Source organism: Eptesicus fuscus, chromosome 9 (assembly GCF_027574615.1).
Source record: "Eptesicus fuscus isolate TK198812 chromosome 9, DD_ASM_mEF_20220401, whole genome shotgun sequence".
NCBI lineage: Eukaryota > Metazoa > Chordata > Mammalia > Chiroptera > Vespertilionidae > Eptesicus > Eptesicus fuscus.
The window spans coordinates 84,593,281-84,619,913 of record NC_072481.1 but is presented as its reverse complement, the minus strand read 5'-3'; the positions used below and the strand labels follow the sequence as shown (position 1 = coordinate 84,619,913).

Here is a 26,633-nt window from a genome sequence, read left to right as displayed (position 1 = left end):
AGCTGAATCAGTGAATGACCAGTATGTCTGCCTTCTCTCGGAATCTCATCTTTACCCGGAATGCACTTTGAGAACAGATTTTAGCCCACGTCCGAGACCTAAAACAATTTGAGTCCAGTTGCTCAAGGGCCTTCTCCTTGGTCCAACTTGTGCTAGTCAGAGAGGAACAGTAACAGTCATACTTGAAGTTAGCCCTTGTTTTAAAATGAGTTTCTGGGAAAGAACCATCTTCAACAACACAGTTATAATGTGATGGAAGTGGGATTAAGCACCCTGGAGCAAGTCAGTATTAGAAAACGATTTAGAAAAATAAACCCAAGGCAGGTGGGCATCAGCTAGAGATGTCTGTTCGACAGAAATGGGTCAACAAGTAGAGAAGGGAATGTTACGGCCCAACCCTTTCCCAGGGACACTAGTCTAAGCTCAGTCCCTGCCCACCAGGGCCGGAATCCCAAGTGGGTAGTTTACATGAAAGAGAAGATAGAAAAGTCAGCACGATGTCAGTGTACAATGTCAGTACAAAAATTAGTGTTTTTACTTTTTAAACAGGAAAAATAATTTAAAAACTAGAGCTCAGGAAAAAAAAAAAAAAAAAAAAAGGCCAAAAAGGGCAGCCAGGCAATCCCAGACAGACTGGAGCGCGTTGGGGCAATGGTGACAATGCCTTCCTGGCACTTCAGCATTTGATGTCAACGTTATGACCTAAAACATTTCAAAAAGAAGGTTCAGGGGATAACAACACTTTACAGGGTATAAATCTTCATCAAGTGTTCAGAAAATATCCCGTTTCCGCTCCTGGTACAATGTGACAGTGAGTACCGTTCCCCCACGTGGAGCAGGACAGAACTATCCAGTAACGACTTCCGTGCTTTTGTGCCGGATTCTTGGTCCAGATTGCATGACAGAGCCGGGAAAGGAGGGCTGAGTTTGCCAAATCGGCACTTTTTGGCCTGACTCTTTACCAGTCCATGGCTCAGTGTTGAAATCTTTCTATCATTCTCCGATTTTTAGTTACCATTTTCAAAAATTTAACCTGCATCAGACTGATAGCAGGTAATAAGGAGTACTATTCACAAACGGGTTCAATGTCTCTTCCCCCCAAAGCTCTGTGAGCTCTGATTTATAAATGTCCCAGTGGCGTATCCTTCTAAGGAAAAGGGCAGACTGGACGCGAGTCCTTGTTCAGAGAGCAACAGGCAGCCAGGTTTAGATCCTGCTTTTGTACTGAGCACTGTGTCTGTCTATATCCTAACCGAGGCAACTTAACATGAGAGGTAGACATGAATAATCCAGGAAACCAAATTAAAACTGAGGAACAACTATTCAAAGCCCCTGAGCTATGAGGATTTGGCAGAGGATTTTTTCTCAAGTTTCATCACCACATCACTATGTTGAAAGTTAGGAGTGGTTGTGGGAATCTGACAAGACACAGCTTAAAAGTTTTGTTAGCTTTTCCATTTATAATCCTCTTTTAATATCTTCTGGGGTTGACCCCTAAAGGAACAGAGGGACTATTCCTTTATGCACTGACAATTATTGCTTCATGTAGATTAGAACACACCCTGTACCTGGGAGGTAACTAACATTTTCTTTTAAACATTTTCATAAGAACAAATTGTTAACTTTTTATTTGAAGACCTGCTGTGACAGACAGTGCCCTGCTCCCTGGCTGTGTGTGAGGCAGCGGGAAGAGCTCCTGTGAGGGGCAGGGGGCGGGGGGAGAGGTGGGGTGGGGAGAGAAGGGACACCAGTGGGAGGGCTGCAGAGTTCACCTCAATGCTGACAGAAGCACTCAATTAACCGATTAACCTCATAGCAAGATATTAATACATTCTGGGTACAAATGATTTATAAACTCAAAAGAAGTTAGTGTATGCTAAAGCACATATAACTTTCAATTCAGTCCTTGCCTAAGAGCAAGCGAATCTGTTAGGCCATTATATATGCTTTGTCGGCTGCTCGCTATTACTGTGCCTTCTTGTTCATCACCCCGTTAGTTGCAGTGAAGTAGGCTTTGGAGAAACCATTCTTAACTTCTTTCCCTGCTGGTAACTCTTCCGTCTCTTTCTTCATTGGCTTTTTTCGGTATGTCTGTAGGATGTGTACATTTTGAAGAGAAAAAGGATTCTTTAATAAGACGTCTCTAAAGTGGCATATAGTCTAAAACAGTGTATGATTTTCTTGGGCACTGGACATTGTACTAGTAATAAGAATTCTTGTTTTAATGTGACGATTTTAAAGCTTCTGGATCTACAGTAGCAGGAGCATAAGGTAGTGACAGCTCAGGAGCGCTGAGCGTCCCAGCCAGCCTGCCTCGGGACTAGGAGCAGCAGGTGATGGCGCTGCAGCCGTAAGAAAGGGCCCAGGAACAAATGTGGGGACTACGGTGAAGCTGTGAAAACAGAGGGCTTATATTCTGCCTGAAGTGACTTTATGCATTTGTCAAAACCCATAGAATGTACAACACAAAGAGGGAAATGTAAACCCTGGACTACAGTTAATAATGTATCAATACTGGCTCATCAATTGTAACAAATGCAACACAATACTAAATGTTAATAGGAGGAACTGATGGGGGTAGAGAGGGTACTTGGGAATTCTGTACTTCCTGCTCAGTTCTGTAAAACTAAAACTACTAAAAATAAGCCTATCAATTATTTTTTTAAAAAGCTTTTGGTTAAAAATAAAAATAGGGTGAAAACAGGACATATGTATGAATTCTAATGAAAGGTTGTTTCTTTCACCTTATGAGCATAGTACTTATGTATTATGGGATTAGCATTTAATTTATTCTGCATTAGTTGCTTACATGGAAAGCATATATATATTTACTTGAGGAATAATTGACATGCATTATCTTAGTTTATAGGTGTACATAATTCAATATTTGTATATATTGTGAAATTATCACCACAATAAGTCTACTTCACATCTATCACCACACAACCTTTTTCTTGTGATGAGAACATATTTTTTTTTATCCTCACCTGAGGATATTTTTTCCATTGCTTTTTAGAGAAAGTAGAGGGAGGGATGGAGGGTGAAGAGGAGAGAGATATCGATGTGAGAGAGACACATCAATTGGTTGTCTCTTGCAAGCACCCTGATCGAAACTGCAACTGAGGTACGTGCCTGTGACCAGAAATTGAACCCAAGACCTTTTGGTGCGCAGGCCGACATTCTAACCATTGTGCAACACTGGCCAGGGCCTGTGATGAGAGCTTTTAAGATCTACTATCTTAGCAACTTACAAATATGAAACACAGTATTAGTAACTATAGTCACCACGCACAACATTACATCCCCAGGACTTAAGGACATAATTAAACAAAAATACAATTCAAGTGAAAAAGTACTGTTATTTTAAAGTACTAGTACCTGGGACTTTGCTTGAATTGGGTTTTGGCATATCTTTGCTCTTCTGACAAAATATCTAATCTCATCTCATTTTTATTTTTTATTTTTTAAAACAATGGTATTAAGGGTTAAGACTAAAAAAATATACTCAACTTTAAAAGACTAAGATTCAATTGAATCAAGTAGAGTTAAAGCTCTGAGTGCCATCGGCAATCCCTGCTGGGCTATGTGCTTCTCTTCAAGTTTCAACACCAAAATGACTCCCTTAGCTGTCCTTCAACATTCAGCCCCCTGACCCCACCTGACCCGACCTGACCCCACCCCACCCCACCCCACCCCACCCCCATGGCTTTGTTTGGTTCTATCAATGGCTATTTCTTTAGAAATTCTCAAAGGAAACTTTTATCTCTTACAACAGACAAAGCCTAGCCAGTCTACTTTCAGAAACAAAGAGCTGAAAAACTGTCCAAAGGTCAGTTCCCACAGTTGTACTTTGTATAAAACACTACGGGTTGACTTTCAGCTAATGCAAACTAAAAAATCAGAAAGCACTTGTATGTCTGAAGAAGAAGAAAATACAGCTGAATACAATTTCAGAAATACTGTTTTGAATATAAATGTTCTCATTTTTTTCATGAAGTTTTCTATTTCTCCAGCCCACAGAGGAGAGCAATTTAAACCTAAGCCAGCCCCGCCGGGGTGTCTAAGTGGTTGAGTGTGGACCTATAAATCAGGAGGTCACAGCTGGATTCCTGGTCAGGGCACTTGCCCGGATAGTGAGCTCAATCCCCAGCAGGGAGTGTGCAGGAGGCAGCCAATCAATGATCCTCTCTCATCATTGATGTTTCTATCTCTTCCTTTCCCTTCCTCTTGAAATAAATAAAAATATATTTTAAAAAAATAAACCTACAACCACCTGAGGCCTGTGCGGTTACCACTTTATCAGTTCTTGTATCACAGAGTTGCTTTGAAATTGCATTTTGAAGCTCTCCTCCCTTTAAATTGTTAACTAAAAAGAAAATAACACCTGTCCTGGCTGGGTAGCTCAGTTGGATGGAGCGTCAGCTGTGCACCAGGTGACAGTTCTGTGTAAGGTGACGGTTCTATTCCTGGTCAGGGCACATACCTAGGTTGCGGGTCTGTCCCAGTTGGGAAGTGCACGGAAGCAACCAATCGATGTTTCCCTTTCATATCAATGCTTCTCTCTCTCTCTCTCTCTCTCTCTCTCTCTCTCTCTCTCTCTCTCTCTCTCCCTCCCTCCCTCCCTCTAAAATGACACTCAAGAAAAAGTCAATGTGACCTTTGCACACTCATTTGCCTTAAAATAATGTTTTCCAAGGAAACAGTGAGCCTATAACATCACAGTAGCTGATATGGAAACAATTTTTTAGTATTAAATTCATTTAGCCCATGTTTTTCTTCATTCACATAAATTTTCTGAATCCATCTTACTGTACACAGTGTTTAACTTTCTGACTTCAGGCTTTGGTAGCCAAGTGCAAATGTATGATACAAATGCATAATATTTGATAAAACTTTATATGTATACATTGAAAAATGTCTAGCAGAATGGCCACTCAACTGACACTGGATAAGTTATCCTCTGAGGGGGACTTCCTTCGCTGGGAGAGGAGTTAGGGATGCAGGTTTCATTTTTACTTTGTGCATCTCTGTTATTTGAATTTATCAACAAACATGTGCTACTGTAATATTTAATCAGTAAAATTAAACAAATATACAATGCAGAAGCGCAGTCTCTTACGTTTTACCACTGAACGTTTACATTTAACTTACCTGGAAATAAAAGTTTAAGAACAGGATGACTAACGTAAGCATGTACGAAGACTGGAAGATCAGACACCCGAAGGGGAAGCCACAGGGTTTCACGACAGCACTCATGGTGTGGGTGATGGTGAGCACGAACTGCACCTGGCAGGGCGGGGAGGGCACATGGTGAGGGAACCAGCCGAGCCACGCGGACCACTGCCAAGTTTTGCACATCTAGAGATCAACTACTTTGACTCCTTAAATTGTGTAAGAATAAAACAAAAAAGTACTAAAGCAGCCTACTATCCTATCCAGAAATTTTATTAGTAAGCAACTATAATCCCTCACTTAATTGCTCACTACTTTTCTCATGGAAAAGTAGCAGTTGAAATGATTTAACAACGACATTAATTTTAAAAGTAGTGTCTACATTTCAAAGCAAGGAATGAGCTAGTTACACACACAAAGGTTAGCATGCAAGGTTTCCTTGTCATGGGCGTCTTTAGAGAAGATGGGCATCTTTGTCACCTGCGGCAAAGCCTCTGGCCTCTAGGAAGGCTGGGGCTGCTGTGACCTTTCCCCAACCCATGCGAATATTTAGGAACTTCACCTGGAGAAGGGTTGAAGGGAGGGAGGACATACCAGTTGAGCCTGGGTGAGGTATTTCTTCCACCACAGATACTTGTGCATCGACGGAAACACAGACAGTCCGTAGTAGGAATACATAAGAATGTGGATAAAACTGTTCAGAGTGGGTCCAAAGAAACCTATGAAAGTACCACACAGGAATTACTGCTCTTCTAGAAAGTAAGACTGTTCATTCTTTGTCAAGTGAGATCCTTCCTGCTCATCGTGAAGATGAATAACAATATGACACTAACAGTTCACACTCATAAACTCCCTGATTACTGTGCCATCACTCCAGGATTCAGCAAGTCACCTAATAGGACTAAACTGCATAGTGCTTAGAGTGTCAACCAAACCGGTAATCCTTGTGCAAAGGTTTTACTGTCCCTTTAACTCATTGCTGTCAGCTAATCAGGGAGGAAAAAAAAATGTTAGCTTAAAGCCAATGACAGAAGTATCTGCTTTAGCTAAATCTTAGATGAGCCATTCTGATTGTAGAAAGAAAGAGCCTTCAGCCCTGGCCAGTTTGGCCCTAGGACTGAAATGTCAGCAGGTTCGATTCCCGGTCAAGGGCACATACCTCGGTTGCAGGCTCCGTCCCTGGCCCTGGTCCGGGGCACTTGTGGGAGGCAAGGGAGGCAACCAATCGATGTGTCTCTCTCACATCGATGAATGTCTCTCTCTCTCTCTCTCTCTCTCTCTACTTCTCCCTTCCCTCCACTCTCTTAAAAAAAAATCAATGGAAAAAATATCCCCCGGAAAGGATAAAAAAGAAAAGAAAGAGAGCCCGCAGGACATGGCTGAAGAGGCTGCTCAGGAATCAAGGGAAATATGTTGCTCTTCATAATTAAGTAAATAAAATCTACCTGAAAGGAGCCTAGGAACCAGGAGATGCTGGGGAAGGGGAGCGAATATGGGGGGAAAGAAGAGCCAGCAGGATGAGGAGAGGCTGGGACTAAGGAGATGGGCCAACTCATGGACTAAAGGACAAAGACTGTGTAAAACCCGATTTTAGGGATATCTGCCTGCCGTGCTGGCTGTGCTGAAGCACTCCCCAGCCCCTGTCACAATCTTCACGACATCCTCCTCCACCCCCAGCGTGGTGAACCGTGTGTCAGGACACCAAGGGGAAAGGACCGAGTTCTATGTTGGTCAACTAAAGGTCAAAAAGATGTAGCTGTGAGAGGGAAGATGTCAGAGGGATTATCTGTTGAAAACAGGGAACTCACTATTTATTATGAGGCTTAATCAATATGTGTACAGTGCTTACTAGTGTTCACTTTGGGCTGGGTACTGTTCTGTGTGTGAGTTTGGGGTCCAGAGGGCTGGTCTGCAAGCCATCAATCCTATTTAAAGATACTGTGGCGCTACACGACCCCCTCTTAGCTAAGTTCCCTTGGATATGCTACTTGGACTTTGTAAATTTTTATTTTTCTCACCTGGAAAATGGGTATAATAGTAATTATCTCTTAAGGGTTGTGGTAGGATTGAGATATTATAATACTATATAAACTAAAAGGCACTGGTTAATTAATTTAAATTCCCTAGCCTGGATTCCCAGTCCTGGGTTAGAGATCTGGATAGATAAATGCAAAGCATTGAGTAAGGAACAAGAGGAGTAACACCATGCATCTAATACGTCCTTAAGAAACACTGGCTGGAAACAATAACTTGGTAGGGCACTTGAATTTATATGAAAACAGATATAGTTTCAGAGTACCAGGTAGCACAATATTAGTGACACTTTTACCCACCTGAGTTTTCATTTTCATCAATTCAAAATTTGTTGCTGCTTATAATTTTTATAATATTCTAGATTGAATAGAAATTGTCGCACATGTAGTATTTTATTCATAGGAATTCTATGTCTTTATACAATGATTATTTGAGACTCACTTTACATGCTTAGCGATTTGTAATGAAACTGCTGACAATCATAAAAAATACTTAACTTTGATCACTGTCCTTTGGTGTTGATTATAGTCTATATATTGATTAGAGTATAAGTCAATTATGGTCTTAATCACTAAACTCAAGAAACCAGATTCTGTCAGGCCAGGAGAGGTGTGACAGCATCTCTCTCTGCCCAAGGCACCCCAGCAACTCCCTTCTTCAGACTGTGGAGTGTTTTCATCTTCACAGTCACTGATGTAGCCCAAATATCCTTGGTGTTTTAAAAATTTCATCTCCACAAGATCCTAAATCCTTGCATAAGATAATTTTGACTTAAGTTTTAGCAATTCTGATTTTTCATAGACTATCCTTTAATTCTTGGGTATAAGACAATATCAAACAGAAAATACTGCCTCTCTCTAGCTCATGGTTTCTCCAACTGCAGGTCATAACCAACCCATTAGTAAGTCAATGCAGTAAGACTGTCATCAACTTTTTGAAAAAGTGAAATAGAATTTGAAATAAAAGGACAGAGCCAGGCAAAATATTGTCTCATGAAATTTTTGTTTCATTCAAAATATCTATATATATCTATATATATAAAAGCATAAGTGACCTTTAAGACTGAACAACTGGAATGACTGGAACGACCAGTTGACCAGTCGCTATGATGTGCACTGACTACCAGGGGGCAGACGCTCAATGCAGGAGCTGCCCCCTGGTGGTGAGTGCATTCCTAAAGCCAACCTCCTGCGGCCGGCCAACCTCCCCTGGTCCCTCCCCCCAGGCCAGCCAACCTCCCACGGTCCCTCCCCATGGCCAGCCAATCTCCTGTGGTTTCTACCCCCGGCCGGCAGGCCCTGATCAGCCTGGCCCTGATCAAGACTGGGCGAGACAGCCCCAATCATTCCTGATCGCCGGCCAGGCCTAGGGACCTCACCCGTGCACGAATTCGTGCACTGGGCCTCTAGTATAGATATGAATGAGTGGGTGTGATGTGAAACATATTATTGTAGTTCTTAGTAAACAAAACAAGCCAATACTCTGGTGGGTCAGCAACGTGGTTTTCATTTTTTCAGAATGGAAAAACAAGTCCTAAAAGTTGAAATGACTCAATCTATACCACGGCCAAGTGGTGACTGTGAAAGGTGCCACATTTACTAGTATTTCTTCAGCCCAGGTATTGGAGTAAAACTGCTCCAGCCAGGATATGTGCTTCTGGCCATTGGACATTTGGTGCACAAAAAAGAAAATATTTTTAAAATTTAAGGTAACACTCAGACTTTGCCAGTATCAGAGACCAGAAACGAAGGGCCACTGGCAAACATGTGCATCCCTGTGTGACAAAGTGGGCTATGCCACGGCCCCTCATCCCTCTCCCCTGCACGCAATGCTCAACACAAGAGACACACTAGAGGCCTTACAAGATCCATTACATAGAACTGAAAAAAGTTAACAAATCACTTACTTTGCCCACAAGGTATCCAGTTCAAAACACACCACCAGATGTTAAACATAGAGGCATGATGATATACATGAAGAAAAGTAATTTGACTGGTTTTTTTCCGCAAAACAAAGAAAATCGTGTCCAGGAACTCTATTAATTTGGAGAAGTAGTACCACCACAACACCTTGGCTACCTGTAAAAAATGCAAAATGGGAAAAATAAAAGGTGAGCAATGAAAACGCGCCCTGAGCTGCCCTCCCGCTCAGCATTCTGTGTCCTGCACCCCACTGCATGCATTTCTGTCAGATTACCGAAAGAGCGTCAGCCTGGCGTCTCTGCCTCCGTTTTTCCTTATTCCCAGCATTCCAACCTACTCTAGTATCATCTTTCCAAAATACGTGTCTGGTCAAGCTACTCCTCTGCACCTACAGAACCAGTGCATACTCCTCTTAAAGCCACCCTTCTCTGGAGCTCTACCTCTCTCCTTTCTCAGGCTGAACCAACTGCTTCTTCATTTATATTCCCCAATTATTTTATGCCTCTTTGAATAACCACATAAAGTGTAGTCAGTGTTATGAATCTATCTTTCCCAAAAGAATGCAAATCACGTGAAGACAGAGACAGTCTGGCTTTGCTCTGGGCCTCACACTCAACAGATCACTACTGTTGGTTACGCTGGATTTCACTTGTTACCTATTCCTCTAACGTACACGTGTGTCTCCTAAAATTATATTACCCAGGAGCAGTCTGACTTCTCCTTCCATGCCTCTTCCTTCAAATAAAAGATTCAAAATCAAGATGCTTTTCTTCCTCACTGGCAGTAGGTCGTGAGCACCACTTCCCTTCCCTCCGAGCCCCTCAGCGCTCACATGTCAACATGAGAGGAGACATTATATAACAGGAACTTTGAAGTTAGGATACATGCTGTCTATTTTCAAGAAGATAAGAATTGGTGGCTTCTTAATGTTTGAGGTAACAATAAATCTTCAAAATATTAATCCAAAAAATTAAACCATAAATACATACAATACATACATGCAACAATGACCTTTGGTATCCCAAAGTGTACTGGTCTAGGATGAGATATCAGAAATAAAATGGGTGTAGAGATATCGATATATCTTCCTTTTTTGCTTTGAAGATGCTTTAAAAATGTACATATTTTAATTGAAAGGACTTCCACCACCTCTCTTATTAATAATCCATGTTTTTTATTATGAAAAATTTTAAAGTGCAAGGAGAACAACTATAATAAAATTTGTGGCATCTATCACTGAATTTCAAAAATTTTCAATATGATTTCAAATTTGTTGAATCAATTCTATTTCCCACCACTTTTTTTGGTGGGGGGGGGGGGTGAGTGTAGCATATAAGAAAATTATCTATAAAAACTACTAATAGTCAGGTGTGTTTTTTTTTAAACATAACCACAGTGATATTATCTAATAAAATTAGTATTTCCTTAGTATCTCTAGTAGCCTTGTCCATGTTCAAATCTATCTCAAAAATGTCTCTTTATAAATAACTAGAGGCCCGGCACATGAAATTCGTGTGCAGGTACAGTCCCTAGGCCTGGCCTGCAATCAGGGCCATCTTCCCCAGCTGCCCGCAGCTGGCCCTGCCCTCCGCCGCCACTCATCCCGGTTCCCCATTCACCATTGGGTGATCGGAGCCTGATGGCTGGGGGAGGGGACCGAGAGGTGGTCAGTGCGCCTCACAGTGACTGGTTGAGCAGTCTTTCTGGTCATTCTGCCGTTAGGGTCAATTTGCATATTACCCTTTTATTATAGAGGATTTGTTTAAATCAGGGTCCAAACAAGGTCCAGCCTGCATTTGTCTGTCATGGGTTCTTAAGTCTCTTCTAATCAATAACTCTCCCTTTCCTCGCTCCCCCCTTTTCTTTCTTTTTTTAAAATATTTTTTAATTGATTTTTTACAGAGAGGAAGGGAGAGGGATAGAGTTAGAAACATCGATGAGTGAGAAACATCCATCAGCTGCCTTCTGCGCACCCCCCACTGGGGATGTGCCCGCAACCAAGGTACATGCCCTTGACTGGAATCGAACCCGGGACCCTTCTGTCCGCAGGCCGACGCTCTATCCACTGAGCAACACCGGTCAGGGCTGTTCCCCCCTTTTCTTTCATGTCTTTTATTCTTAAAAAAGTTAGATCAGCTGTTGCAGAGAATTCTAATATTATTATGGATTTGGATGACTGTTTTTTGCTGGTGTTATTTGTTTTTCCATCCCCCGCATTTTCTGTAACTAGCACTTAGAGGTTTGATTGGACTCAGGTTTAAGTTGGGGGCAAGATTCCTTCATAGGTTGTTCTGTGAACTTCCTATCACATCAAGAGGGACACGATTTCCTTTTTCTCTCTCTTTTTTAAAGTTTGTTCTTATTTATTACTCTTAGAAAATCCCATTTTTGACTGGACTCTGCCTTAGAGGTAGAAGCTCTCAGAGAAGGCAGCCCATGTCTCTTGGCAATCTGTTCCTGGAGTTTTTCTTTGGCCTCCTTCACTCTCTTGGCCAGAAGTTTAGCATACTCTGCAGCCTCTTACTTATTTTTCTTAGTACATTGTTTCTTCAGAGCCGACGTTTATGCTGAAGGGCACATGGAGTAACAGGACACTGAATCTCGGGTGCTTTGGTCTGAGATTTCTAACCTTCTTTCTCACAACATATTGGCAGACATCATCTCCCTCAGAGAGACTGAAACGTCTGCAGATTGGGCCTCAGGAGACGAGGCACAGCAGTATCAGAACCACCAGAATAAACCTTTCTCCAGGAATACCTCTCTTGGTCATGTTTTACGATGACCAAGTTGAGAACTCAGATTGGCATCCATAAGGAAACCCCAAACAGATCTGCGTGCTCTCTCTCCAGTTCTTGGTCTACAACAGGAATGCCCCTTACTCAGTAGCCAGCAGACATGGCCAACAGACACCTGCTTAATGGGGAAACCTAGTTTTTTCATTCCCACCACTAATTCAAATCACATAGCCTTTCCATTCTTCATCCAGAGTGTCAGCAGCAACTTCTGTGGCCATACGCTTCTTTCTGAGTTTGCGTTCCTTGTCCACTTCAATGAGTCTCTGACAGCCAGATGCTGGGAAAGAGATGTTCAGCTTCATCCTGAAGCAGCTGGCCACCTCTGAAGTCCACAAAAAAGAGGTACTTCTGTACAGTGAGTTCAGGTGTTAACAGCATAATCCAATCCTTATGAAGTTTCCATTCAACTTTCACCCAACAGTTTTATCGTTTCCTCATCCCTGCTGTCTAGATCCATGACTTTAGGAAGTGTTCAAAACTGATGATTTCAATTCTCATGTTCCTCATGCCTTTGCTCTTCTTATAGGAAGAACTCTTCCTCTTTGGAGATGCACACATGAAAGGCAAGAAAACATTTGATTCTTTTCCTTTAATTTTTTTTTCTACAATGAGTTGGTGTTTTGCAACCTTCAAAAAACAATGAGGGTTTTTTAGTATCATTTTAAGCTCGTGGTTTCTAAAATAAATTTAATATATTTCAATCCACTGCAGTCGGTGTTCCTTTGGATACTCACACTGGCCACATTCAGCAGTGGGAGTCCTGTCCAGGAGGCGCCTGGATCTTTTGTCGACTAGCAGCCTTGGCTAATCTCTGGCTCTCCACCATGAGAGCTCCTGGATTCTCCCCATACACATTCCCCACCCAACCCAAAAGCTGTCCAATTCGCTAAGAACCTATCCCTTCTGGTGGAAAAGGATAGTACTTAGAGAACACAATCTGGGGATTCTCTGCTCATTGTACTACACAGACTAACTAGGCCTTTTCTACAGAAAGCTAAAAACATGTTTGTTTTATAAAGAATCAAGTTAGTTCTGATAGTTCCAATTTGATTATGGTGTTTCATTTAAATTTTTTACTGATCTCTCCTTTCTTTTATGTTTAAACTCGAGGCCCAGTGCACGAAATTCGTGCACAGGGTGGGGGAGGGTGTCCCTCAGCCCAGCCTGCACCATCTCCAATCTGGGACAACCCTCTCATAATCCAGGACTGCTGGCTCCCAACTGCTCACCTGCCTGCCTTCCTGATTGCCCCTAACTGCTTCTGCCTGCCAGCCTGATCACCCCCTAACCACTTCCCTGACAGCCTGATTGATGCCTAACCACTCCCCTGCCAGCCTGTTTGCCCGTAACTGCCCTCCCCTGCAGGCCTGGTCACCCCTAACTGCCCTCCCCTGCAGGCCTGGTTCTCCCCAACTGCTCTCCCCTGCAGGCCTGGGTCCCCCCACAACTGCCCTTCCCTGCAGGCCCAGTCGTCCCCAACTCCCCTCCTCTGCTGGCCTAGTCACCCCTAACTGCCCTCCCCTGCAAGCTTGATCACCCCCAACTGCCCTCCCTTGCAGACCTGTTCCCTCCCAACTGCCCTCCCCTGATGGCCATCTTGTGGTGGCCATCTTGTGTCCACATGGGGGCAGCCATCTTTGACCACATGGGGGCAGCCATCTTGTGTGTTGGAGTGATGGTCAATTTGCATATCACTCTTTTATTAGATAAGATATTAGTTGTAATGATATTAACATTACTGTATAATTACTTTATCCTACTCTGTACCTATAACAGTCTCAAAAAAGCAATACCAATATTTTTATTAATAGCAATAAAAAAATTACTGAATACTGATAAGATATATCTCACTAGTGAGGCCCCGTCAAAACACTGGATTTTAATGTCACTTGAAATAATTCTTCTTTGGCTGATTATGTCACCAACTTAATATATGGTATATTCATTTATTTTATTTCCAAGTTTCTTTGGGAAGCTGCCCTGCTTTTTTTTTTTTTTTTTAGATTTAATTTTGTTTCATAATTATGTAAAACACTTAATGGTTCCAAAGTCAAATGTAATACAGTGCACATTAAGAGAAGTCCATGTTCTATCCTGGCCCCTCTTCATTGTTCCCTGCCCCAAAGGAAACCACTTTGTTCGCTTTTGGTTTATTCTGCCATTGTTTTCTTTAAAAGACATGAGCTATACACACATGTATTCATATCATTTCTCGCACAAAAATCACTACACTGTAAACAAGGCTACCTAGGCTGCTTCTCTTCACGTAGCCACGCCCTGGAGGAGGTTCTGTAACAGCGCAGACACCCCCTCACTCCACACTGAAAGAGGTCCATTACGTGGGCCTAGCACAATGTGTTCAGTCTGTCTCCCACGACTGGCCGCTTGAAAAGCATTTTTGCTACCAAACATTTCTATTAGAACAGGAGTTCCTTTCTCATCTACCCCAGCCCCCATCCTCATAGCTATGAGGAGGGAGCCTTCTGTTCTTTTCAGCAAGAAAAGGTTACAGGTGGCCGAGTTGCTCCTCATAACTCACCCGGACATCGGCTTCCCCTGCACTGGCGAGATCCTGACACTGCAGGTTGTAGCCTCCTTCCCAACTGGAGAGAATAAGCTGCCAAAGAAACAAGAAATGCGAGGAATCAACATAGGAATCTGGATAAAAACAATTTCTCATTCATGTTCCTAGTTGGCATCTACTTAAGGTTTGAGTAAAACTTCCCAGAACTTAACTTTGCTTTAGATCCTATCCTTAAACACGTATTGTCAAAGGGTTTAATTCTTGCTGTGAACTGATACCAAAGGTTACAGTCCTTACAGAAGTTAATGTAATTTACTTCTAACATTTTTTCTTTTTAAATTAAATCTAAAAAGAAACAGAATTTAGCTATCATTTGAGTAACAAAATATTTTGTGTAATTACCTGGTCATATATTTCCACAAATGAAATGTAGAATTAAATGTAAATAAATGTGAGGAAACTACACCATAATTTTAATAATACTCTATATTGGCTTTTACATAAATATTTATCTTAATTGATCATCTCAATAATTTTATGAAGTATGCATTTAGTTTCATTTTACAGATATGAAAACCAAGGCTCAGAAAGGTTCTTTTGCCACTTCTTCAGTAATTGATGATACGTGATAATCAAGCATTTGTGTGATTATAATTGATTAATGTCTATATTCCCCTAGCTGAAAATAAAAAAGCTCCATGAAATCTATGCTTTTTTCATTTATTTTTGTATCTACAGTCCCCTGTTCAATGCCTACCACATAAAAAATACTCAGTAAATACATAAGTAAATGATTTCTTCAAAAATTACATAACTAGAAAATAGAACAATGGTAGGAATTCAGGCCTTTTAATTCCTTATCTAGTGTTCTTTCCACAAAAAAAGGTTTTTTATTCTTTGTGGAAAATTCTACAAAAGAGGTTTTTTCCCTTTTTTCCACTATTACCGAAGAAAGTTAAAATTCTAAAATATAAGGCATTTGGCTTTGATTTACATAAGGTATTATATACAAAAGCCTTCTCTCTGCTGCTTATCAGAACTGTGTAAAGGCAGAGAACTGTCAAACTATATACACAGAGCAAGAGGGACAGGATATTAATGAACTGAACATTAAAAAGAGATGAGCACTGAAAACATCTATATATATAAAAGCCTAAGTGACCGTCCGATCATTTGACCATCTGACCGGTAGCTATGATGCACAATGACCACCAGGGGGCAGACACTCAACGCAGGAGCTGCCGAGCTGTGGTGACTTGGCAGCAATGGTTCTTGGGTGACGCACCTGGAACCAGAGAGGAGGGAGCCCGATTCCGGGGTGCGTCACTTGAGAACCACCCTCTCGCAATCCGGGACCCATGGGGGATGTCAGAGAGCTGGTTTTGGCCCAATCCCTGCAGGCCAACCTGAGGGATCCCATCAGTGCACGAATCTGTGCACCAGCCCTCTAGTTCATATTTTAGAATCCTTGTTTTTACTCTGCTATCCTGACTTACCTCTTTCCCTCCAACCAAAGCACTTTTCAGTTAACATCATGATAATTACAGATTACCAGGATAAATAGATCTAGTGAAAGGAAAAAGATTGAATTTTCCTGATGGGATCTATTTATTACAAATCACCCTCCACAGTCCCTAGAGTTTTATGCACTTGGTGCTCAAGTGGGAACCAGTGACAGGTTACAGGGGATATTGGGATACCTAAAAGTATAGGTGAATTTTTGTGTATTAGTGCATTTTTCAAGTAGGAAAACTGTTTAACACTGTGCAGAAAGGTTAATTAATATCCTCTACACTACAGTTCTGTAGAAAAGGGCTCTAGTCTCTTCACTGTACCCTAACAATATAGCAGTGGAGAGGACAGACCATATTCTGTACCCCACGACATTTCCTGCTTCAATTAGATTTATCCAGGCAACCCCCATCCCTGTGCCACCTCTGTAGAACTACCTGACAATTTAAGAGCTAACAGCAGAATTAAGCAGGCAAGCTACAGGAGGCTCTATCTGCCTCACCCTGAACCTTTCCTAACCCCCTAGCTGGGTTGGTGTGCAGGAGTCATCCAACCTAGGAGTTGAAGAAAACCAGGCTGTCAAACAGGCTTAGCCTTCAGGAGGCGAGGGCTACTCCAAAGTACGGCTAGAATCCACTGGCTTCTCCCCATCTCCACCACCTTAATCCAAGCCACTAGCATCTGATGACTGTTGTACTGCAATTGCATCCGAACTGGACTCTGCTTCTATTCTTGCCCCACAACTCACTCCCATGTCCATTTTCCACGTGGCAACCAGAATCATCTATTTTAAAAGGGAGATCATATTGTTCCCCTCAGTAAAATTCTCCAGTGGCTTTCCATTAGACTTAGAATAGAAGTCAAATGCCTTACATGGCCCTATTTGATCTGCCACCTCCCACCTCATCTTGAATCAATCTCTCCTGTGTCCTGTGTCCTTGCTACATTGTTTATTCGTATGGTCCTTGAACACCAAGCTTGTCACCGCCTCAAGAACCTGACACTTTCTGAACAGAAACTCCTGCACGAACATACTCTCCCAGATCTTTAGATGCCTGGCTTACTTTCATTAGTCAGTCTCAGCTCAAATATCACCTCCTCCCAGAGGCATTCCTGCCCACCACCAGCCATCACCCTTCAATGCACTAGGGCAGTGATTGTCAACCTTTCTCATCTCATGGCACACATAAACTAATTACTAAAATTCTGCAACACACCAAAAAATAGATATTTTTTGCTGATCTGACAAAAAATAGGTATAATTTTGAATCATTCACACCAGATGGCTATTGTGTTGGCTGTTAGAATTTTTTTTATTTGATAATCTAAAGCAGGGGTCCTCAAACTTTTTAAACAGGGGGCCAGTTCACTGTCCCTCAGACCGTTGGAGGGCCGGACTATAGTTTTTTGTTTTTTTTTAAATATATTTTATTGATTTTTTACAGAGAGGAAGAGAGAGGGATAGAGAGTTAAAAACATCGATCAGCTGCCTCTTGCACACCCCCTACTGGGGATGTGCCCACAACCAAGGTACATGCCCTTGACTGGAATCGAACCTGGGACCTTTCAGTCCGCAGGCTGACGCTCTATCCACTGAGCCAAACCGGTTTTGGCCGGACTATAGTTTAAAAAAAAACAACTATGAACAAATTCCTATGCACACTGCTAAGTCGGCTGCTAAGCAGGACAGGCAGCGGCGGCAAAAACACCCGGTGGGCCGGATAAATGTCCTCGGCGGGCTGCATGTGGCCCATGGGCCGTAGTTTGAGGACCCCTGATCTGAGGGAAAAGAGGCCAGTGCCCCTGACTAAATAGTCAGGTACTGCATTTTTTAAAAATATATTTTTATTGATTTCAGAGAGGAAGGGAAAGAGAGATAGAAACATCAATGATGAGAATCATTGATTGGCTGCCTCCTGCACCCCTCCACTGGAGACCTAGCATGCAACCCAGCATGTGCCCTTGACCAGAATCGAACCCGGGACCCTTTGATCCACAGGCCAACACTCTATCCACTGAGCCAAGCCAGCTAGGGTGGTACTGCATGTTTTAAAAATTCTTTCAGCACACCAGTTGAAAATCGCTGCAATAGGCAAAGGCTCTATTCTAGAATCTAGAATAGAATCTGACACAGGGAAGGAACTCAATACATATTTGTTGAAAGAATTAATAATTTTATTTCCTGGACTAAGCAAACATCTGGTCTGGGCATAACAAGTCAGCAAGGTTAATGCAACTTATCATTCGATTGGTATCTATTAAATGTATCCCAAACTTATCAAAGAAAAGACCGTATGCCCACCCTGAAAGAGGTTACAATCAGAGGAGATAAGGAGGCAGCAACTGATAGTAGTGATTTTGAACCAAGAGATACCAAAGTGTGAGAAGAGAAAATGGATAAAATTCGTAGCAGGAAACTAGCTCTGTGCAGAAGTTCTCCCTAAGAAATCATTTACTTGGTTGTTCTTCTTTCTGTTGATGGTGACTGATATTCACTTTAAAATGTACAAAGCCTTTTCACACTGACTCCTGCTGTACTCATCTGCGAGCATGCGTGCAGAACCCGCCGCTCCGTCTCTATCCCCCGGCTAGTACACTTTGTACCACGTGCTCACTGAACAGAACTGATAACCCTAACATCTCAATCCTGAGCGCTCTTGGACAAGTACCACATCTCCATACAGAGATAAATTGCCTAAAGTCCAGAAGGCCTGAGTGCCTCCTCTGAACGACAGAGGAAGTGGCCGATGACAGGAATTCGGGTCTCCTGACTCCACCGCAGGAGCTCCAGCAGGTGCTGGGGCTGCCTTTCTCACACAGCTGCTCCCTGTGACCACAATCCAATGAAGAGCATCTTCCCGTGGTTGTACAGGGATAAATTACTACCTCACAAGCTCATCCGTGAACTGAAATTCACCCAGCAGAGAACCTAAAACAAAACTTGCCCTTTCAGGGTCAGGTAAATCGGGAAGCACCTATGTGTGTAATTTTAGACCTGTCAGCATGGCTTTCCTCATCCCAAACCCCACCCATCTCCTGCTCTCCGACTGCCGTCCCTAACTCCATTATTAGAGTTTTGTAGGGAGTGGCTATAGGGTTAAGCCTCGGACTGACCTGTTGGCAAAGCCACAAACAAGCCCCAGCTTAGAGGGCACAGCCCTCTTAGCATATTAAGCTTGATCTTGTGACTGCTCCCTAGATCTTTCCTGGGTAGCTAATGGCTATGGGAGGTGCAGCAAGTGCTGCCAAAATAAGTGAAACTTACAAGAAATTACCTTGTTTACCTCTGACTATAAAATAAAGGCTCAGCGTGCGGTCTGGATCTGTTCTGTGGTCTCAGGCACAGAAGATCCACCTAGACCCAGCTTATTCTCTTTGTCTGTCTTTTCTTCATCCTTCGCCGGCCCCCCTCAGGCTTGCCGAACCCTTGGCTGTGCTGGCGTGGCAGAGTTTTATTACAGTCATTTTAGGTAACACTTGTTTACCATTATTAGAATGGTGAATTTCAGACTAATGTACATATTAAACTCCACAGGTGAGACAACCTGTTTCTTTAGCAAGGATTTATTATTATTATTATTTTTTAGTTCAAGGATACAAGGAAGGCAGCTATACTTGTGCCATAAGCAGCCATTTATAATTTATATGAATGATTTTATCCTAACTTTTCCTTAAAAAATATTTTATGTTTACCTCTGTCTCTCCTCCTGTCTCTTCCCCTCCCCCTTCCTCTGTTTGTCAGGTCTTAGGTTGTATAGGCAAGACAATTATGTTTTTGTTTTGTTTTTTTGGTAAAATACCTGGGTTTGGCACTTCACAAAGGCATGGGGAGCACATGCTGTAATGAGGGCAGCTAGAGTGAGCCGAGATGCCCACTCAGGCCTCCAGAAGTCAGTTCTGAGAAACAGCTATCCCAGGGTCAGCAGCCCAAAGATGTGGGACGTATTCTTTAGGGGACAATGTACTTGTATTTCAGTCAAACTAGTTGCATTTGGTATTTAATTTTAAAAATGCTCTGTTAGTCAATAGCTGTCTATTCTCAGGCAAATCATGTAACTTTTCTAAGCCACAATATCATAATCCATAAAAAGAGAAAATTATTACATATGATCTTTAAACACCCATTCAGATCTAAATTGTGAGTTTAAATTACAATGAAAGACTAAGGACTAGAGAAATAGGCCTAAATTTGGATAAGAAAAGTTCAAGTCAGAAACAAGCCTTAGGGGCTTTTGGTAGGAGCACTATCAGGTGCTGAACAGGTACCTGGGACCTGAAAGAGCAGCCCGAGCACCTGGGCAGCTCTGGGATGCGGGGTGTGCTTGCCCTTACATGCCTCCCAGTGACGGGATAAGTGATGGGACAGAGGCAGGTTAGCTGCCCTGGCACTTACCTCCGCCAGCATGTACATGGAGAGAAGTGTGATGCCGAGGTTGTACAAGGTGAGGATGCTCCTCAGGGAGAGAGCAGGCCTGTTCTTCATGCATTTGTTACCCAGCCATATTGAAAGCAGATACATGACAGTAAGAGAAAAAGTAGGGAGGTAAGAGTCCAACATGAACCATCCTCTGACTCGAGTATCTGAAAAGAAACACAGACAGTGAGAATCCTGCAGAGTAACACTGCTCAGTAATAAGGTACTAGTGTCCTGGTGGATGGATTCGTGCACATTGAACGGAAATTAATTAGAAGAAATATTTTAATATCGCTATTTGCATCTTGCTAATGAAAAGAAAATAGGATTCTACTGAGTTTCCTATCTATCTACTCCAGGACTTCTGTGAGGATCAAATGAGATGAGGCATGGAAAAATACTTCACAAACATTTGGTTAAACTGTAAAATGTTTGTACCTGGCTATAAAGCAAGTCATGTTCCTGGGCTGAAGAAACTGCAAGGAGGCTACTCGCTAGGGAGAGAAAGCTGGGCATTGCTACGTGACGTCATTACCCAGTGCCCACAGTGACCGTTTCCAGGCTGGGCTGTGGGTCACAATTTGCACCATGGGGTCTTGGCAGTGTTGGCTACAATTTGGTGGGGTGTTGCTCCAGGGTGGTGGCAGTACCTGTGTCCCACTTGGGGAAAGCTGAGTGTTGGTTTGCTAGTGCCAGGTCTGGGGTGCTGTTTATTTTTAAATGGCGAGTGCACATCATGGCAGCTCCTGTGTTGAGTGCCTGCCCCCTGGTGGTCAGTGTGTGTCATATCTACTGGTCGGATGGATGGACACTTAGCCTTTTATACAATACTAGCGGCCTGATGCACGAAGATTCGTACAAGAATGGGCTCCCACCTTTGCTCCGGCCAGAGCTGCCTTTCCACCTTCCCACGCTGCCCAGAGGCCCGGAGTGGCTGGGGCGGTGAGGAATGCCTGCATCATCACCATGGTGATGATGCAAGCATCCCGCCCTGCCCCTGGCCACTTGGCGCCTGCGTATGCAAATTAACCCATCATCTTTGTTGGGTTAATTTGCATACTCGCTCCTGATTGGCTGGTGGACGTCGTGAAGGTACGGTCAATTTGCATCTTACTATTTTATTAGTGTAGGCTAGGGGCCCAGCATGCAAAATCATGCAAGGAGGTGCCCCACCTCTTGCCGCTGTGAGGAGGTGCCCCGCGGGGCGCCGGGCTGAGGTGCTCCATGCACCTCCTGGTGACCGGTCATTTGGTCGTTTCGGTCATGATGCCTCTTTGCCTTTTATTATTATGATATATAGATTGGCACATATATTTCGGTGGTACATACCAAATACAACAGGGGACACTGTGATGCAGCATTAAGGAACTGAATGACAGGAAAATTAACAAAGGTGGGAAGTAATAGTTCTTGAATGTCTACTTTGAAATAATTACTACGTTTATTTACTCTAACTCAGTAAATATGCTACTTTATGAGTAAAAAAAAAAAAACCAGCTCAGAAAGCTTTAGGAACTTGCCAAAGGCCATACAATAGTCAGCAACAGAGTCAGAATTTGAACTCACACCTGATGCCCAGCCCGCCATACCTTGCTGCTGTCTCCTAGGGAGAAGCCTGGAGGAGACAGGAGAGAAAGCTTATTGACACTATTTCCTAAAACCCACGCTGGCCAGAACTTGCCTAGGATCTCTGTGCAGCCAACCAAGAGTGGTTTAAGCTCAGCTGATCCAAAGAGAGCAATGAGATTTCAGAATGACAAGCATGAGAGATGAGTTAATGAAGGCAAAGCCTTGAAGCTGATGATTCAGAACTGAGAGCAGAAAACAAAGCCAAGCACCCAAAGCTTGACGAGGGACTAGGAGTACAAACAGCCAGGAGGCAAGAACCTAGGTACATCAAGTGTCCCTTACTCTGGAGAGTGAAAATTTAAAAACCTGAACAAAACATACATAATAGCCCTGGCCAGTGTAGCTGAATTGTTTGGAGCATCTTCCCATACACCAAAATGTTTTGTTGTTTATATAAAGAAAATTATTTAGCCTAAGATTATAAAAATGGCCTGCTGTAAAGAGTTGTAAGGAGCTGGTTTCTCCAGAGACAATGCTCTTTTCTTGATCTCTGTGGTTCCTTCAGCCTCAGTCTCTCTTTCTGCTTAACCCCACCCTGTCCACCAGCCCCTCTTTAAACCACCACCCTCCAGAGTGCCACTTCTAAGGAAAGTGTCTTTTCAAGCTCTGTCCATCACTTATCCTGCAAACTTTCCCCTTTTGTGACAAGGATAAAAAGGTAAGAAAGGAGCGTTCAGGTGACTAACAGGGATTACCTTTCCCAGACTAGCTCGTAATTATCGGTCATACAAGGCTGTGCTATGTGCCACTTCCTAATGTGTATCTCCACATCTAAGGCCCTGCCTTCTGAAGGAAGCCACTTCCTACTGCTCTTTCATAACCACAGCTCCTCATCAGCATCAAATAATCACCACTTCATAACTTATGTTATTATGGCTATAATACTATTATAACTAACATGTACTGAGCACTAATTCTGTGGCACACACTGTTCTAAAGCCTTTTACATGCATTAACTTAACTCTCAATACATCTTATTATATAGGTGATATTATTTGTAGTAACTTTACTGAGATATAACTGAGATACAGAATCCTATAAATATTTAATATGTACAATTTGATGAGTTTGGACACACGCACACACTGGTTGTGCCATCATCGTAATCAGGATAACAGACACAAGGTGATACTGTTACCCCCAGTTTACACCTGAGAATAATTGAGCTACAGAGGATAAAAAATTAAATAACTTGCACTAAACTGCTACCCTCCCTCCTACTATGGTTGAATTGTAGTCCCTAAAAAGATATGCTCAAGTCCTAACTCCTCGTACCTGTGATTGTGAGCTTATTTGGAAATTAGGTCTTTGCAGATGTAATCAAGTTAAGACGAGGCCACAGTGGATTAGGGTGGCCCCTGACCAGGTGACTGGTGTCTTTAAAAGAGGAGGTTTTTATTCAGGGACACTCTGAAGATGGAGCAGAAATTGGAGCGATGCAGCTACAAGCCATGGAAAGCCAAGTATTGCTGGCAACACCCAGAAGTTAGGAGAGAGGCGGAACAGATTCTTCCCTAGAACTCCGGAGGGAACACAGCCGTGCCAACACCTTTACTTGAAACTTGTAGCATCCAGAACTGTGAGAGAATAAACTGCTGTGTGGTAAGCCCTGCAGTCTGCGGCACTGTTACTGCAGCCGTAGAAAACGAATACCCATGGTTTACTTGATGGCTCTCCAATGGTTTCAGATGTGCTACTTTTACCTTCTCAGCTATAGTATATGCTCCATGAGACAGAGACTAGATCTTATATTTCAATTCTTTCTCATTTATAACTTACATCCATGTAGTGCTGAGAGAAAATATACTAATATGTAATTAAATGTATACTAATTGGCACGCTGAGTCAAGCACATATTGCAAACCTAATACAGCACCTGAAGTTTTTGTTTCCTTACGTCATAGTCCTAGAAATATTTGCCAAAATTGTGACAGAGGAACATAACTGATCTAACTAAAATACGGGAGCAAATACCTGTTGGAATATTACTATCTTTGGGACTTGAGAGGTGCCAGCTCTTCATCTGTGTCAGGTATTTGCCCAGGACACCATCCTCTGATGGTACTAATATGGTGTAGGTAAAATGAGAGGAGACCTGGGGATACCTAGAAGCTTACCAGGTGGCTTCCAGCCAACATAAATTTGTGCCACCTTTAGGAAGGGGACAAGAATTCATGATGATCTAGATGTCATGGTGGGGGTGAACTGATCCAGTTGTCAAATGCCAATCTTACAGTCTCTTTGCTACAAAGGAAACTTCCATAAAAATGACCACAGCTGAGTAAACTGTAATACTATCCTTAATTGATCCCACAGCCACATAATTCCTGGTCACCATGACCTTACCAATGGCAAAGTTCAGTGTGAAGTTGGCTCAGAGAGACTGTTATTTAACTCTCCAGTGGGAGTGTCTGCTAGTAGAAAGCCACTGTCACCAAGAAGCCTGCATGTGTAAGTTAGGAATCATGCCCTTCATGCTACCCACTACAGCTGTGAGCAGAGACATATTAACTGAGTAGGTTGCAGACACGGTGTCCCACCCTGCCTATCCCACGGGGTCACCACAAGGCTGAAAAGGAAAAAGCAAAACAGAACCAAGGACTATGGGAAAGTATTTTTTAATGTTCTATTCAATCACAGGGTATCATTTAATTAAAACTTAGAACAGAAACTGGAGAGTGATCTAAATAATCTCTAAGTGATTCTGTTTAAAGATTTGGAGAAACAGAAAATCTCTTTATCCCCTCTCCCCCCACCAACAGTGCTGAGGAAATAATTTGCAGATTTTTCACAGCTTTGTGATACAGCAAGGCTCAAGTGAAACAAAACATGTTGTTCAGAATTTATTCATTTATTTGCAAAATATGTAGTGCCTACTATGTTCTTGGAGCTGTAATAAGCACTGGAGAGAACAGTCACAGTTCTTGTCCTCATGGGAGAAAGAGCTATTAATAACAATAAGGTTGTTTATGAAGGGAATAAACAGAGACTGAAATAGAGTATATCAAGAGGTCTACTTTAGAGGGGCAAATTCCCTGACATCTTTGTTAGAGAAAAAGGTAACATTTAAGCTGATACCCGAAGTATGAGAAGGAGCTCACTATATTAGAGGAAGAATGAGGAGGAATTCTAGGTTCAAGGAACACCGTATGAAAGAATTTTATATATTTGAGAAAGTAAAAGACATCAGAGGTCAAAGTGAGTGGGGAAGTAGCACTGAGTGTTGGAGAGAGCTGGGGCTAGATGTACAAAGGTGGGCAGTCCATATAAGAAAGTTGGTTTTTACCTGAAAGGGCCCTGGGTGTTAAGCTAGAGCACCATATACTAGGACTTAAGCTTTTAAAGTATTATTCCAGCTGATAGTTAATAAGTGATTGGAAGGGGGAGACTAGTTAGGATAACTTACAACCACTCAGTGCTGAGTTGAGAGGAAAGAGTCACTAAGTATACATCAACTGGCATATTGCAGTAGTCATAGAGATTGGTGACGGAGGAATGACTGAGCGTTTAGAAGCTCAACCTAAGGGGCCTGGGCAGAGAACGCTCAGAGAGCAAGGGCAGGAAGACTATATATGACTGCATGTGAGGAAGGTAGAATGTGAATGGACAGTACAGCCAGGAGAGAAGCAGCATACATTCAGAAGGAAAGCTACTACCTACTTTGGTAGCCAGAGAGACGCCAAAGGAAAACATTGCATTGCACTCTAGTTCTGCTGCCTGCTCCCAGAACTTTAATCCCAGGAGAAACGGGGCCTTTGGATGTTTTGGGAGAAGGATGTCAAAGGTGAGAGAGGTTAAGTCTCTAAACCTTAGGTACCATACTATTTTCAAGACACTGGAAATGACATAATCCTCTTCTATAACAAAATACTGTGTTCCTTCCACATTAAGTTCTCAGGTAACTCACTCACCTCGAGGTCCAAACATATTGTCCAAAAAAGCATTGATTTCATCATCAAAGGCCTTTAGAAGCTCCTGAAAAGATAAAGAAAACAATGATTAAAGTGGGGGGTTTTTGGAAACTCAAAACAAACCACTATTAACAATGTGCAGTTAGGAGACTCTCCAAGGGTCCTGGGTTCAAGGACGTTTGACTGCAAAGATCTCAGGAAACTGAACCAGTAAATGCAGCCTCATTTCTCACAAGCTTCGAAAGATGTGGAAGCAAAACAATTCCTCTTTCATTTCCTTAGGCAAGAAGAATTCTGAAAAACAGGCATGCTACATTTAAACACTGAAGAATTCTGAAAAACAGGCATGCTACATTTAAACACTGAAGAATTCTGAAAAACAGGCATGCCACATTTGGCCTTAATTCTACTTCCCTCCACAATGCTTAGAGGTATAAGTGGTTCCATAAGTAACTTCTATTGTTACAGTTAACAGAAGTTGTGGGCAAGCAACAGGGAAGTCTAACCTACAGGATATAGTGAAATTCAGTTGAACTGTATTTCATGTAGCTGATTCTAAAGCTTTAAAGGGCACTTCCTTTTCAAATAAGGAAATTAAGCATTACAGTTATTTTTTCCATTATCTTTATATTTTGTTTTCAAAACTTTTTCATACATTAACATCTATTTGATATTATAGTAAACAGTGTCACTAGGGTACAGAGATTAATTACTGCCACT

General features: G+C 42.4%; 1 protein-coding gene and 1 pseudogene across 1 annotated transcript in view; both read right to left on the bottom strand.

Annotated features, from left to right (window-relative positions):
• Positions 1-1,762: 1,762 nt before the first annotated feature.
• The window catches only part of ELOVL2 (ELOVL fatty acid elongase 2), a 43,525-nt gene continuing 18,654 nt past the window's right edge, over positions 1,763-26,633 (bottom strand). The window contains exons 2-8 of the mRNA XM_054721331.1: positions 25,914-25,977; positions 20,353-20,540; positions 14,463-14,540; positions 9,113-9,284; positions 5,767-5,891; positions 5,152-5,286; positions 1,763-2,091 (exon numbers count right to left, since the gene is read on the bottom strand). Of these exons, the coding sequence (XP_054577306.1) occupies positions 1,966-2,091; positions 5,152-5,286; positions 5,767-5,891; positions 9,113-9,284; positions 14,463-14,540; positions 20,353-20,540; positions 25,914-25,977 (888 nt within the window). The 3' untranslated portion in view covers positions 1,763-1,965. The remainder of the gene's footprint in view (positions 2,092-5,151; positions 5,287-5,766; positions 5,892-9,112; positions 9,285-14,462; positions 14,541-20,352; positions 20,541-25,913; positions 25,978-26,633) is intronic.
• LOC114233192 (40S ribosomal protein S6-like) lies at positions 11,475-12,225 on the bottom strand (annotated as a pseudogene).